This window comes from Nuphar pumila, chromosome 9 (genome assembly GCF_984573655.1).
Source record: "Nuphar pumila chromosome 9, dmNupPumi1.hap1.1, whole genome shotgun sequence".
NCBI classification, from domain to species: Eukaryota; Viridiplantae; Streptophyta; class Magnoliopsida; order Nymphaeales; family Nymphaeaceae; genus Nuphar; species Nuphar pumila.
The window spans coordinates 4,779,444-4,793,335 of record NC_143257.1 but is presented as its reverse complement, the minus strand read 5'-3'; the positions used below and the strand labels follow the sequence as shown (position 1 = coordinate 4,793,335).

Here is a 13,892-nt window from a genome sequence, read left to right as displayed (position 1 = left end):
TGCGACAAGCAATGACGAGATCGATTCTGGGACGTCCGATCCAGACCCCACCGCCATCTTTGACCGTTAAAGCCCCACTGTGAGGGCTGTGGCTTGTGAGCTCTCTCTCTCTCTCTCTCACTCTCTCTCGCGCGCGCCTCTTGCTCTTCACTGATCTCGTACGCCATCTTCTTCTTCATCTTCATCTTCATCTTCATCTTCATCTTCATCTTCATCGTCATCTTCTTCTTCTTTCCCACCACCTTCTGCTGAGTTTTTAGTGAATAGGGTTGGGCTTCGGTGGTTGTTGTTCTTGTTTTTCCTTGTGGTAGTGGATCGGCGATGGGGAGTTGCTGGAGTGCGAGGATCAAGGCTGAGAGCCCGTTCCATAGCGTCTCGGCAACAGGTAATTCGTTGCTCCGGAGCTCGAGGTAGGGTCAGAGTTTGGGTTTCTCTTCAAATTTTCTCTCCGATGTTTGGTTCGGTGTGATTTCCGGAAGAAGTTGAGGATTTTTGGCTGTTCTTTTGGAGATCATGCTTGAAAACAAACTCCTGGTTAAGATTTTCCGTTTTTTACTTTCGCCTGATTGGTTTCATGAGGTCTCTGGAAGATTTTCCTGTATTTTGACGGGTTTTAGTGGGAATCGTGCTTGGAAACGGTGTTCTTCGTAAATTCTGTCCGATGTTTGGTTTCGTATGGTTTCTGGAAAAAAATGCGGATTTTTGGCCGGTTTTTTGGAGATCGTGCTTGAAAACGTGTTCCTGGTTAAGATTTTCCCTTTTTTTTTTCTCCACTGTGTTTTGTTAGGATTTTTTCTTTTTCTGTTTCTCTTTGTCTTTTCGTTCACTTGATTGGTTTCGTGTGGTCTCTGGAAGATTTTCTCGGATTTTGTCAGGTTTTAGCGGTAATCCATATTGGAAACGTCTCTGGAAGATTTTTTTATGGATTTTGACGGATTTCAGTGAAAATCGTGTTTGGAAGTGTCTGTGGAAGATTTTTCAAGGATTTTGACGGGTTTTAGTGAAAACTGTGCTTGGAAATGCGTGCCTGGAGCCTCGTTCTCGTTGGATTCTTGCCTAAATTTAGTGTTCTTGCGTGAATATAGGATCGAGAGGTGAATTTCGTGTAGTTTTTTGTAAATTTGGGCCGAAATTATGGGGTTTGATGGTTGCTTATGCGTGGATCTTTTGAAATTATGCATCAATTTTGGGTTTTGAGTGAAATTCTTAACTCAAAATCGGTTTTTTGTTTGGCTTTCGTAGATTTTCCTCTTTTCCCTTGCTTGATCGTGAATAACTTTCGTGAATTTCGCGCAGCTGTAGGCTTTACTGAAAGTTCTTTTCCAAACGTGTGCTTTCTTGGGATTCTTGGTTAATCCAATAAGGAAACCCTTGGTTTTCTTTTCCTTGATTTCATGTAGTTACAGGATATTTTATACTCATTGAGGATTTGTTGAGATGATTATCCAAGGTCATGCGCCAATCAAAGAAGGATCAATGCTGTAAACGGAAGGGGCTCCATTTATGAGAAAATCTATGTCAGGCTACTCGCACTAAAATTTAGAAAAGCCAGAAAATACAAGAAATTGCTGAAAAATAACCGAAAATTAAAAAAATAAGAATTACTGAAATTTATCTTATCTTCAAACTCCCCCATTCTACATAGGGCTCTCATCTTTTTTTATAGATGATGTCTCTCCCAAATCCCAATCCAAGTAAACTACCTAATTTGGTAAACTCTTAAAGTATAAAACTTATCTTAATTAAAATATGAATCAAGCATAAAGATCTAATGTCTATTTACCAAATAACCTAAATATGAAAAATGATCTAAATGATAAAAATATTAAAAACATCAAAATGGATTCAAAGAGAACCTTATGAACCTAGGTCTTTTGCTCCTCTTCTACATCATTTTTCTCGGGTTGGAGAAGACTTGCCCTCAAGTCTAGATTCTGCGTGCTCTTTTTTCAATCTCATTTCACTTTGTGGGTTATGGGCCCATAATTCAGAATCGGATCTTTGTACTGCTTCACAAATTGATTAGTCCAAACTGCTAGAATAGTGTTTGAAAGCCAAACATATTCTTCTCGAACCATTCGTAGTCTTCAGGATCCTTTTTTTTAATGGATCCAATGGCTCTAAGGTTGGTTTGATCCAATCTCAAGAAGTCCATGGATAGAAGATCTGGACCTCTCGCTCTGTCACTCCGCGTTCTGCCTGTTGTCGATGCACTCCAAAATCAAGAAGTTAACTCTAATTAAGGGGTAGAACACCCTGACCCTAACCCATAGTACCCAGAACCTGAGGTCTCGTCGCGCCAACTGTCCTAGCTCACACCGATTGGTCACTTCCAGCGCGACCTCACCTGATAGCAGTCTGCCGGCAGTTCAACCCTGCCCTACTAGAGAAGAAGAAGAACGTGGGGATGGTAGCACCATCCCTTCCTCCTCAAATTCGCTCGACGGGTCAGGCTGCCATCGAGCCCTCCTGTCTAGCGGTGGGTCACCAGGGTGCTGCCGCCAGCGACGAGACTTCGGCGGGGGAGGGGCAGCCCCTCTCGAAGAGCGCAAGGAGGAAGCTTCTGAAGCAGCAAAGGCGTGAGGTGAGGAAGGCGGAGAAGAAGGAGCTACGATCCCCTCAGGTTGAGTTGTCGACAGCAACCGCGGATCCTGCCCTATTGGTGGTTGGCCAGATTTGGGTTCAAAATAAGGTGGGTTGAATGGGGAAGATAGGAAAACCAAGTTTTGCAAAGAGAACTGGGTTTTATTTCAAAAGAAGGGACTTTAATCAGTTTTTTTGGGGGCTTGCATGAACCGAACCGATTCATGTTGTGGGCTCTCCACCCACGATGGGAGAGTAAGGGAGTAGAGGTGAGGGGTTAGGGTGTGACCCCTCTCCCTCACCAGCCCACCTTTGGGAGGCGTCGGTGGTACAATCGGCTGACGATGAGGATTTTCATCGGCCTGAGGTGGTTGGCGGCCACATGATGGTCGGTTTTCCTGCTGGTGGTCTGTTGCCTGTGGCAAGGAGAGAGGAAACTGGTGTGGGGGATGGGAAAATTGGGGAAGGGAGAGGAGCCAGAGGAGTGCTTGCCACCGGTGGGGGCAGCCCCCACCCACCAGCCTGCCCTGTCCGGAGAAAATCCGTTGAGCGATGGCTGGTCGTCCATGGGGTTCCCACCACATGTCCTTCTGTCCACCCTAGGGCAGGTGGGACGGTGGACTAAGGCCCACCGTCGGCCACCCCTGCCAGTTGGGTGGACCCCCGCGAGCTTGTGCCCCCGACAGAGAAGAGCTGGGTTACTTGGAGGCGACGGTGGTTTTCTCCCTACCGTGTGGGAAGTTCAGTGGCAGTGGAAAGGAGTGGGGGTGTTTAGACCCTTGTCCATCGATTTGTTGTACCATGGGAGACTGTGGAATTACACCTGGCAATTGTAGCTGCTTTAAGATAGCCTCATGTTCATGCATTGTCCTTGAAACGAGATCGGGAGTTGAAAATCCGATGCTAGATGGTGGTGGCTGCATATCGATGAACACCGATGTTGTAGATCCACCCTCTTGGTTCAAACACTTTTCACGTATCACCAAAAGATTTTTCTTTTTATTCTTTTCATTTGAATGTTGTATAAACTCCATGAACTTTTTTTCTATCAAAGCAAATCTTCAAATCATTCTTTTGTCCGTCTTTGTTGTCAAATCAAGCTCCTGAATCATACCGCGCACATCACTTCTTATCTCGCGCAAAGAAGTTATCATGAAAACTTTTTGTGCTTCCGTCAAGTCACCTTGCGAATTTAGCAGCATCGTGGCAAGATCGGGGGATTGCCTTGATACCGATTTGATGTAAATCAAAGGGCTAAATTTATGAGAAAATCTTTGTTATGCTACTCTTACACATGAAAATCGAGAAAAGTAGGAAAATACAACAAATTCAAAGAAATTGCTGAAAATAACTGGAAAAAATATTACTGAAATTTATCTCATCTTCAAACTCCCTCGTTCTGTATAGGAATCTCATCCTTTTATAGATGAGGTCTCCCAAATTCCAATCTAAGTAAACTACCTAATTTGATAAACTCCTAAAAAGATAAAACTTATCTTAATTAAGATATTGATCAAATAAAAGAATCCAATATCCATTATAAAATGACCTAAATAAGAAAAATGATTCAAATGATAAAAATATCCAAAAACATCAAAATGGATCCAAACGTATCCTTATGGACCAGGGTCTTCTGCTCAGCTCATGTATTAATCCAAAAATCCCAAGGCGTCTCCCAATGTGGCTTCTCTTCCTCTAGAGTCACCACTTGAAAGGACTCCTCTTTAGAAATGACTTATATTGATTATAAATCTAATGTAGGAAACTAAATCAATAAGGACTCCAAGGTGATTGGAAATTGTAGAGTCCTACATAATCTTGGATGTACTCGTGGTGCCTGTATAAATGAAACAGGTAGGGGTGGCCAAGCCCACCTGGCTCGCCATGGGCTGGGTTTTGATCAAGGTTTTAGGCTCGGGACCATTCGGTACCCGGCTAAAACCCGGCCCGTTATATACGTGTGCCCGGCCTGAGTTATTTATTAATTTTTTAATAATATAAAAGTTTTAAAAATTAACTATTGTAAAGTAACTTGACAACTATTACAGTTTACCTAATTATTAGTTACATTAATTTTATAGAAACTAGAAAGATAATTAATTGGGTGCATCGAAAGTTGGAAACTTGTGAATCATTACTATTTACAAATGGATTTGGGTCGGGTTGGGCAGGACCTTGCCCGCTTTACATTGGCCCGTTGGGCCAATGGGTCAGGCCATGGGCTGCTCTTCAAACCCCAGCTCGTTAGGAATCAGGCCATCTTTGGGCCGGGCCGCGCTTAAAGCCTGGCGAGCCGAGCTCTAAATATGCTCGGGTCGGCCCGACCCCGCCTGATGCCCACCCCTTGAAACAGGTTCCCCTCCTCTCTACGTGAAATAGAGAGAAAGTGAGGGTTCATTGTGGACGTAGGTCACGTTAGACCGAACCACGTTAAATTGTGTGCCTTTGTGTGTGTGTGTGTTCTGGACAAGATTGTATCATTTATTTGTTGTGTCTCAATGATCAAAAGCTCTCCCCCTTCCTGATCGTGTTTCTCATGGCTTCAAGTTCAACCTCATCTTCGTCAAATCTCTCATCCCTCATAACTAATCCAGCCAACTAGTGGAGTGCCTTGACTTGATAGACAATTATTTGTTGTGGATATCTTAGATAGTGTGCGTCTTCTTTTTTCATGATCTCATCAAGTATGTCGATGGATCTTTCCCTACTCCAAGTCATTATGTTAGAGAGGGAGAGGAGATGAAGCTAAATCGAGAATACATGGTGTGGAAAAAGGTAGATCAATTAGCCCTAAGCTGGATCTGTGATATTGTTACTGAGCTTGTGTTGGGACAAATCATTAGTGTTTTGTCTGCCCATGAAACATGGATCACGTTGGAACGTTCTTACTCGTCCCAATCCAGTATTTGAATTCTTCAATTAAGCAAGGACCTTCAGGATGTCAGAAAGGAGTTGAGAAGTATGGTAGAGTATCTAAACCATATAAAATTTCTTGTGGATTCCTTGTATGCTACCAGTGAACCTGTTTCAAATGAAAATCCATTGCACGTTGAATGGTCTCTCGAGAGGCTATGAAAGCTTTGTTACTTCTATTTCCATTCGTGAGTCCTTGCCCAACTTTATGAAAATTTATGAATTACTGTTGAACCAAGAGAAAAAGGTTGTAAATGATTAATACGCAACCGCCTCAAGGATAAACGTCCACCACTGTTTTTTTTTCCAAAGAGAGCGCGGGAGAGGTGGTGGACAAGGTAGGGGTAAAGGTCATTCCAAAGGAGGTGCTGGACGATATTTTGGAAATTTCCAAAATTTTAATCGAGATAATCAATGTCGTCAAACTCAATCATGTTCCTCTCTGAAAGAGGGACAAGTTGTTTGTCAAATTTGTGGTCGTCGTAATCATATTGCTCGCATGTGCTATGGTATTTCAAAATTATTTGCAGCCATGACACTCAATAGTATGCAAGATTCAACATGGTACCCAAACACTTGGGCCACATACCATGTCACTCCTGAGGACCAAGACTTGACCAGTAAAAATAAATATCAAGTCTCTAGGGAGTGGCTCACTATTGCCTATATGCAATACATAAACTACCCCGGAGGGATATAAACCCAGGTGCACCCCTTAACCCTAGGGAGCCATTGGCTTCGGCTTACGCAAGGGGAATAACACCTGCAAAAATCATACCATGGCTACTACGACTTCTGAATTGGTGTGGTTATGACAGTTGCTCGAAGACTTGGGGGTTTTCATATCTACACCCTCAAGATTATATTGTGATAATAAGAGCACCGTCTATATTACAAGCAATCCTACATTTCATGATCGAACAAAGCATATCGAGATAGACTGCCATTATGTTCGGGAAGAATTCCTGAAGAAGACCATTACTTTACCATATGTGCCATCTGAGTATCAACTGGTGGACTTCTTCACTAAGGCACTATCATCTTCCAGATTCCACTCTCTTCTTGGCAAACTCTCAGTTGTCACTCAGTGAGTTTGAGGGGGGTGTTAGAATATAGGTTCTTATTATATATATATATATATATATATATATATGTGTGTGTGTGTGTGTGTGTGTAATATATATTAACCTTCAAGGTTATTTTGGTCTTTTGACCAATGTAATAGGTGTCACCCATTGGGGGCTTTTTTATATTTATATTTTGTACAAGATTATAGCTTTTAGGAACTCTCAACGGTTAGATTTGTAGCCGTTGGGGAGCCCCAAATAGCCGTATTTGGGGAGCCTCTCACTCCTCTCGTCTATAAATTTGGGCCTTGTGCCCCTTGACACTCATGCATTTTGTGTGCATTTGATATTCAATAAAGCCTTTATTTTTTATGTTGTGTGTATTTCTCTAAGCCCCTAAGTGGCTATTGTGGTTGTATGTATTTCTCTAAGCCCCTATGTAGCTATTGTGCTTATGCCCCTTTGTGTGGGTTTGTATTTGTCTTTTGCTTGAGGTGTGTGGAAACTTCTTGATCTCATTACATACCTCACCCTAGTCGGTCATGGTCCTTGGGAAGAGAAGGCGGAGGAAGGACAATCATCTAGTTACAGAGATACTGGTCCAGTGGTTTGGCAGCAGTGTGGACGAAGCGACATGGGAAAAGTTAGACTTGATAGCTGCTCATTATTCGGAGTTCCCACCTTGAGGACAAAGTGTGTTTGAGAGGGGTGGATTGTTACGGATCCTACCTCAGGTCCGACCTGCAAGCCCAGATCCATCCTCGATCTACCTAGTTTTAGTCCTGTTGTAAAATCCATGCCAGTTATGATGGTGTTGTCAATTGTAGTTTGTTTGGGTTTGGGTTGGCTGGTACATTCGTTAGACGTAAATAATGCATTTCTTCATGGTATTCTAAAAGAAGAAATCTACATGAGTCAACCACCAGGTTTTGAAGACACTAAACAACATAATTTTGTGTGTAAGTTCAATCAAGTTTCTATGGGTTAAAACAAGCTCTCTGGACGGGACATGGTTTGAAAGACTTTATGTATACTTAGAGAAATTGAGAATTGGTGAATCCAAGGCTGATTTGTCGCTCTTCATTTGTCACAAGGTTTGTCGCAGGTTTGTCTTGATATATATTGATGACATTATTATTACATGAAATTCATGTGATAATGTTAAGTGAATTTTTCATGGCTTTGCTTGTGAATTCTCCATTAAAAACCTGAGTCCTCTTCATTATTTTCTTGGAATTGAGGTGATTCATGAGTCATCAAGAATTATGATGGGCCAAACAAAATATATTTTTGATCTCTTGCTCAAAACATGCATGATAGATTGCAAGCCTATAATCACTCCAGTCGCACCCAATGTTGTCCTTTCTAGACATGGGGGAACACTACTAGAAGATGTCACTCAATATCGGAGCATTGTTGGCGCACTATAATATGTGAGGTTCACCAAGCCTGATGTAGCATATTCTGTCAACAAAGCTTGAGAGTTCACACATGAATCGAATCAGGACCATTGGGTCCATGTCAAAAGAATCTTGAAATACCTCAAGGGAGCTTTAAGTTTGGGTCTTCAAATCAAGAAGTCTTGTTCTCTTCGCTTGTCTGCCTATTCTGATGTGGACTGGTCAGGATGCCCTGACGATCACAAGTCTACAAGTAGGTACTTGACCTTTATGGGACCAACTTTATTGTCATGGAGCTCAACCAAACAACATACTGTAGCCAAGTTTAGCACAGAAGCATAATACAAAGCAATTGCAAAAGTAGTCTCTGAGCTTGCTTGGCTCAAACAGTTACTGTTAGAATTGGATATCATTCCAGGTGAAGTCCCTATTCTATGGTGCGACAACTTAGGGGCTACATATTTGGTGGCCAATCCCGTGTTTCATGCTCGCACCAAGCATATTGAAATTAACTACCACTTTGTTTGAGAAAAGGTTTCTAAAGATAAATTGAAGTTCAAGTCATCTCATCTCAAAATCAAGTTGCAGATGTTCTTACAAAGCCTCTACCAGGACCTAAATTCAATCACTTTAGAGACATGCTCGACCTCGTGGAGGTTGGCTTGAGAGGGGGGTGTTGAGATGACTGTCCAAGGTGTCCAAGGTCCTGCTCCAATCCAAGAAGGATCCAAGAAGCCCGAGACATCTCCCAATATGGCTTCTTCTCCTCCAGAGTCACCTCTTGAAATGACTTCTCCTAATGTCAAGAACTCCTCTTCGGAAAGGACTATAAGAAAATGCAATCCACAAAAAATACCTCTCAACAAGTTCTCACAATGAGATTACAAGAACCGCAAAGGTTCACAAAGAGAGCATCAACACCAAACATACACTATACCCGAAAGAGGGTATTCACAACAAAAATAGAAAAAATAAACTTTTATTAAACTTGGGATAAAATCCCACACTCAAGAGAATGATGTGTACAAGGGGAATAACCCCATATTTATAGAGGGAATGAGAGGAGCCTCAAGGGAGTAGTTGGACTCTCAACGGCTCTATTAGAGTTGTTGGGAGTCCAACGGCTCCCTTGGAGTTGCACCTTTTTGACTTGGTCAAAAAGGCCTTTTTGACTAATAAAAAAGGTGAAGCCTATGAGGGTCCTAAAATGGGGATTCAAGTTAGTTCTAGTTGGGTTTTAACTAGAACTAATCAAACTAAAAACTAACTGGAAAAAAAAAGAAAAATATTGCAAGGGATTACATGAGCTACCTATGAGATTACATATGAGATAGGAGATTACATATTTTAACAAGGACTTCTATTGATTGTAAATCTAATGTAGGAAACCAAAACAATAAGGACTCCAAGGTGATTGAAAATGGTAGAGTCTTACATAATCTTCAATGTACTCTTGGTGCCTATATAAATGAAACAGGTTCCCCTCTCTATGTGAAATAGAGAGAGTGTGAGGGCTCATCATGGACGTAGGTCACGTTAGACTGAACCACGTTAACTCATGTGCCATTGTGTGTGTGTTCTAGACAAGTTTGTATTGTTTACAGGATTTATGTTGCTGCTTGAAAAGAAAACGCTTATAGTTGGATGTCTTTGATTTTGTTTTTAATTTCCTCATTTCCCCTGAAACTTTAGTTGCTTGTTGATCCTTCTTAGTTGTATCTTTATGGATTTTGTGGTTAATTCTGAGTGGTTCTATGAACACTTGCATGAATTTGGAACTTGGTAGAATGGTGATGGACTTTGCTCAGTTACATGAGAAATCTTTTGGTTTACATCTTACTTGCAGACGCTTATATTTTGTTGCTACCAGTTGCGAGCTTAGTTGTTTGTGTGAAATGGTTGTTGGTTGGAATGTGTTTGAGGCCTATTGTTTCTAGGTAATGGTCCTTACGAGCTATCAAAATTTTCTGATGTCGTTTATGTTCCCATCTGCGTGCTGTTTAAGATTGATTTTGCAAAATTACTGCGATATGGTTTTTGGTCACGGAACCAATCACATTTTCATTACAATACATGGACATCCTGATTGTTGTGTTACCATGTTAGCTGTTTGTTTTCTTTTCTATTTTTCTGAATCTTCTGCTGAATTTTCTTTACATGGAACCTTGTTTGTTGTTTTACCTGGTAAAGTTACTCTTATTTATCTTTCAATGGTTAGGTTTAGCTTGTTTTGGTGATGATTTGTGTGTATTGCCTTTCCTTCTCTGCTTGCTATATTTACCAGATGCTGTTATTTTGGTGTTAAAGGTGTTAATTCATTCAAGGGTTCTAGCAAGGATGGACCTGAAATTAGCAATTTGAGCAAGTTCTCATCAGGACCTATGACTGCACCTCAAACTCCGAGAAGTGAGGGGGAGATCTTGCAAGCATCGAATGTGAAGCGCTTTAACTTTGCAGAGCTCAAAGCTGCCACCAGGAACTTCCGGCCTGATTCTGTTCTGGGAGAAGGTGGTTTTGGTTCTGTTTTTAAAGGTTGGATTGATGAAAATACTTTGACGGCAACACGACCTGGTACTGGCATGGTCATTGCCGTGAAGAAACTTAATCAAGATGGGTTTCAGGGTCACAAGGAATGGCTGGTGAGTGATATATGATCCCTCATAAAGCAACGAGTTAACCATTCTTCAACCAACATGTAAAAGAAATTAATTAATTGTATGCTTATTGATTTGTTTTTATTGAATGTCGTGTTTGTATCAATCAGTTTGCTTACCTGTTTGTTATATTTGAGAACCTGTAGGCAGAGGTGAACTATTTGGGACAGCTCTCCCACCCAAATTTGGTGAAACTAATTGGTTATTGCCTAGAGGATGATCAGAGACTGCTCGTTTACGAGTGCATGCCTCGAGGAAGTTTGGAAAATCACCTTTTCAGGAGTGAGTTCCTTCTCACCATCTAGTGTATATTACCCTATGTGTGTTCTTTTTAATGAAACGGTAATTGCAGCATGGATGAAAATGAGCGCTTTGAACACTGGGTTCTGTTTTCAAAGTTTTACATGCTAATGCTTTACAGCCTTGATCAAAGTACAGGCCATAGTGTAGATCAGCTTGCTTTAATAAATAAGACAATTCATGTCTCAGTCTTACCGAGGCTAAAATAGTGGCTTTCATTTGTTTATGTATTTTTTAGTGTGTATTCATGAACTTCATTCTTTCAATAGTGTTGCTACAGTGCCTTCTGTTTGCTTACTGGTCCAAATGCTGCCATTGTTTCCTTTAATTTTTACTGTTGGCATTATGTGCATTGGATTCACTTTGACAAAATTTGAGAACCCTCAGCTAAAATGGCTATATCCTGATTAGTCTTTGTGGTTTAAACTTTAAACTTATGTTAAATGTGAAAAGAGCCATGGCAAGGAATCTGGAATGGCCAGTAGTTTGAAGAAGAATTTCCTTATGGATTGCCTTTGATTGTGCTATTCTGATAAAAACTCAATACTGAAAAAAAAAAAGGAAAAGGAAACTTATGAGAGTAGGGATGAAATGGAAGATACCTGTGGAAGTTGTAACTTTGTTAGCTCCAAAGGTTGCCAATTTTCGTGTCATCAAATCATGTTTTCAGATGTAAGCTACAAACGTTCCATGCATTGTTTTTTTTACCTTTTATTTTTTGTGTGTGTGTTTCAGATGTTCCTTTTCTTTTCCTTTTAGAGTTTAGGAAGATATTTTCTTTTAAGGGTGCATTTGATACACGGGACCAACCCATGCGGGGATCGACCAGTCCCTGCCCGGTTATTGTCCTGTGTTTGATAAGCAGGTGCAGTGTTCATCACAGAACAAAATGCGTCCTGTGTAGGTCCTTTATAAAGCGCTGCACAGACATGCCAGGGTGCGACTAACAAGTCCAGGACAAATGCCACACTGGTCTGCTCACGTGCCATTTGTCCTGCCGTGCAAACACAGCCTTAACTTACCATGTTCTGTTCACGTGTGTTCAGGGGGCACATACTTCCAACCGCTTTCTTGGAATTTTCGGATGAAAGTTGCTCTAGGGGCTGCAAAGGGGCTTGCCTTTCTGCATAGTGCTCAAACAAAAGTGATTTATCGTGATTTTAAGACATCAAATGTGTTATTGGATTCGGTATGAACTACTGTATCTGTATTGTCATGTTCAATCATTTAAGTGTATGTTGGTTAACCAGGGGGACTGTGTGCTCCCTTTCTCTGGTTATTGTGGCTTATTCTTGCTGGGCTTGTTTGTGGTTTTGTACAGAACCACAATGCCAAGCTTTCTGACTTTGGGCTGGCAAAAGATGGTCCTACTGAAGGTAAGACGCACGTCTCAACAAGGGTTATGGGGACATATGGATATGCAGCTCCTGAATACCTTGCCACAGGTATCATTTAGGTTTTTGACACACACACACACACACACACACACGAGAGAGAGAGAGAGAGTGGGCTTTTATGTAATCTGCTAATACACTTCTTCTATCTAATTTTTAAGGTCATTTATCTGTGAAGAGTGATGTATATAGCTTCGGAGTCGTCATGATAGAAATGCTATCTGGGCGACGTGCAGTAGACAAGAACCAGCCTACTGGGGAGCACAACCTTGTGGCGTGGGCCAAACCTTACTTGAACAGCAAGCGCAGGCAATTCCATGTTTTGGATGGCCGACTGCAAGGCCAGTATTCCATGAGGGCAGTTCAGAAAGCTTCTGCACTTGCACTCCGGTGCCTCTCTACAGACCCAAGGTTGAGGCCTACTATGGCTGAGGTTGTGGTAGAGCTAGAGCAGTTGCAGGAGCTAACAATGGCCAAAGACCCTCAGTCAGAGCAGATCTGAGTATGGCACCACAACACACCAGTGGTTCAGAAGAACCGTTGATGGTCTGATGTCACGAATGGTGGCAGAGTTCCACACCCTAGACCTTCAGATTCACCACTGTATTCATAAGAGATAGGAAGGCCACACTAGACGGTTACAGAACGGCATACTGTGCTGTTTGTAGTTTTACATTCCTGTAATCTACGTGCAGAACCTCCCCTAGTTGCCTGGATCGATAACTACTCGGGCGGCGGTTATGTCAGATGGCTTATGGCTGGTTCTTGATGAACATCTCCGAAGTCAGTTGTTGGTAGATCTGGAAATTGATCCCATGAGTAGTGCTTAGCGAGAAGGATCAACAACTCTTGATGTGGGGGTTTCTTTTTGTAGCTTCTGCCTGAAATTGTGCAAAGAGGAAATTGAGAGTTTTGTTGTGACGACTCCTTTAGTTGGCTCATGGGGGTTTCTGTTCATTTCTTTTGTAGCTGCTTCCCTTTCTGTAATCTTATAATCTGTTTTAGCAGCATTGATCCTCTCTTGGGGTCTTATTTGTATGGTTTTGCTCTGTAAAATGTTTATTATTATCAATGTTGTGAAGGAATCATAAGGTTCTTTCCTTGCTTAAAGGGTCTGTTTCTGGTTTGAAGGTGCTTTTGAGAGGGAGAGAGAGAGAGAGAGTTTCTTATCTAGTTGCTAAAACTAGAAGCGGCTAAGGTGAGTAGGTGGTGTATAGCAGTGTTGTGAGAGGCGTACGCCTCAGTACCTGAAGCGTACGCTCAAGGTACTGAGGCGTTGCAGTGATGCGCCTAAGGTAAATATAAAAAAAGAAATCTGATTATGAGCATTAAACAAAGGTCGTTATGAACTTCTGATGCAGTCGAATACGCATTAAATTCAATCCATTAACATCCCTACAAAAATGCCACAATATTTTTACGATATTTTAGATATACCACGGATACTTTAGAGTCTCATGTTGTGAGAGGTGTACGCCTCAGAGGCGAAGGGCAGGCTCAACGCCTCGCTTCATCGCATTTAACAACCTTGGTGTATAGGGAATACCTTGAAGTGCTTGAGAACTAGAATGCGAAGTGTCA

At 41.7% G+C, this 13,892-nt stretch overlaps 1 protein-coding gene across 2 annotated transcripts; it reads left to right on the top strand.

Moving 5' to 3' along the window:
- The first annotated feature begins 6 nt into the window (after positions 1 to 6).
- LOC149828272 (receptor-like cytoplasmic kinase 176) lies at positions 7 to 13,441 on the top strand. 2 transcript variants are annotated; one of them, XM_090017485.1, is made up of 6 exons: positions 7 to 385; positions 10,271 to 10,602; positions 10,764 to 10,899; positions 11,964 to 12,106; positions 12,239 to 12,362; positions 12,473 to 13,441. In XM_090017485.1, exons 1-6 carry the CDS (start codon positions 322 to 324, stop codon positions 12,811 to 12,813), a joined length of 1,140 nt encoding a protein of 379 aa, XP_089873611.1. In that variant the 5' UTR covers positions 7 to 321; the 3' UTR covers positions 12,814 to 13,441. The 2 variants fall into 2 exon arrangements, with proteins under 2 accessions (XP_089873611.1, XP_089873612.1); XM_090017486.1 differs by lacking the exon at positions 7 to 385 and adding an exon at positions 2,281 to 2,692.
- The last annotated feature ends 451 nt before the right edge of the window (positions 13,442 to 13,892 follow it).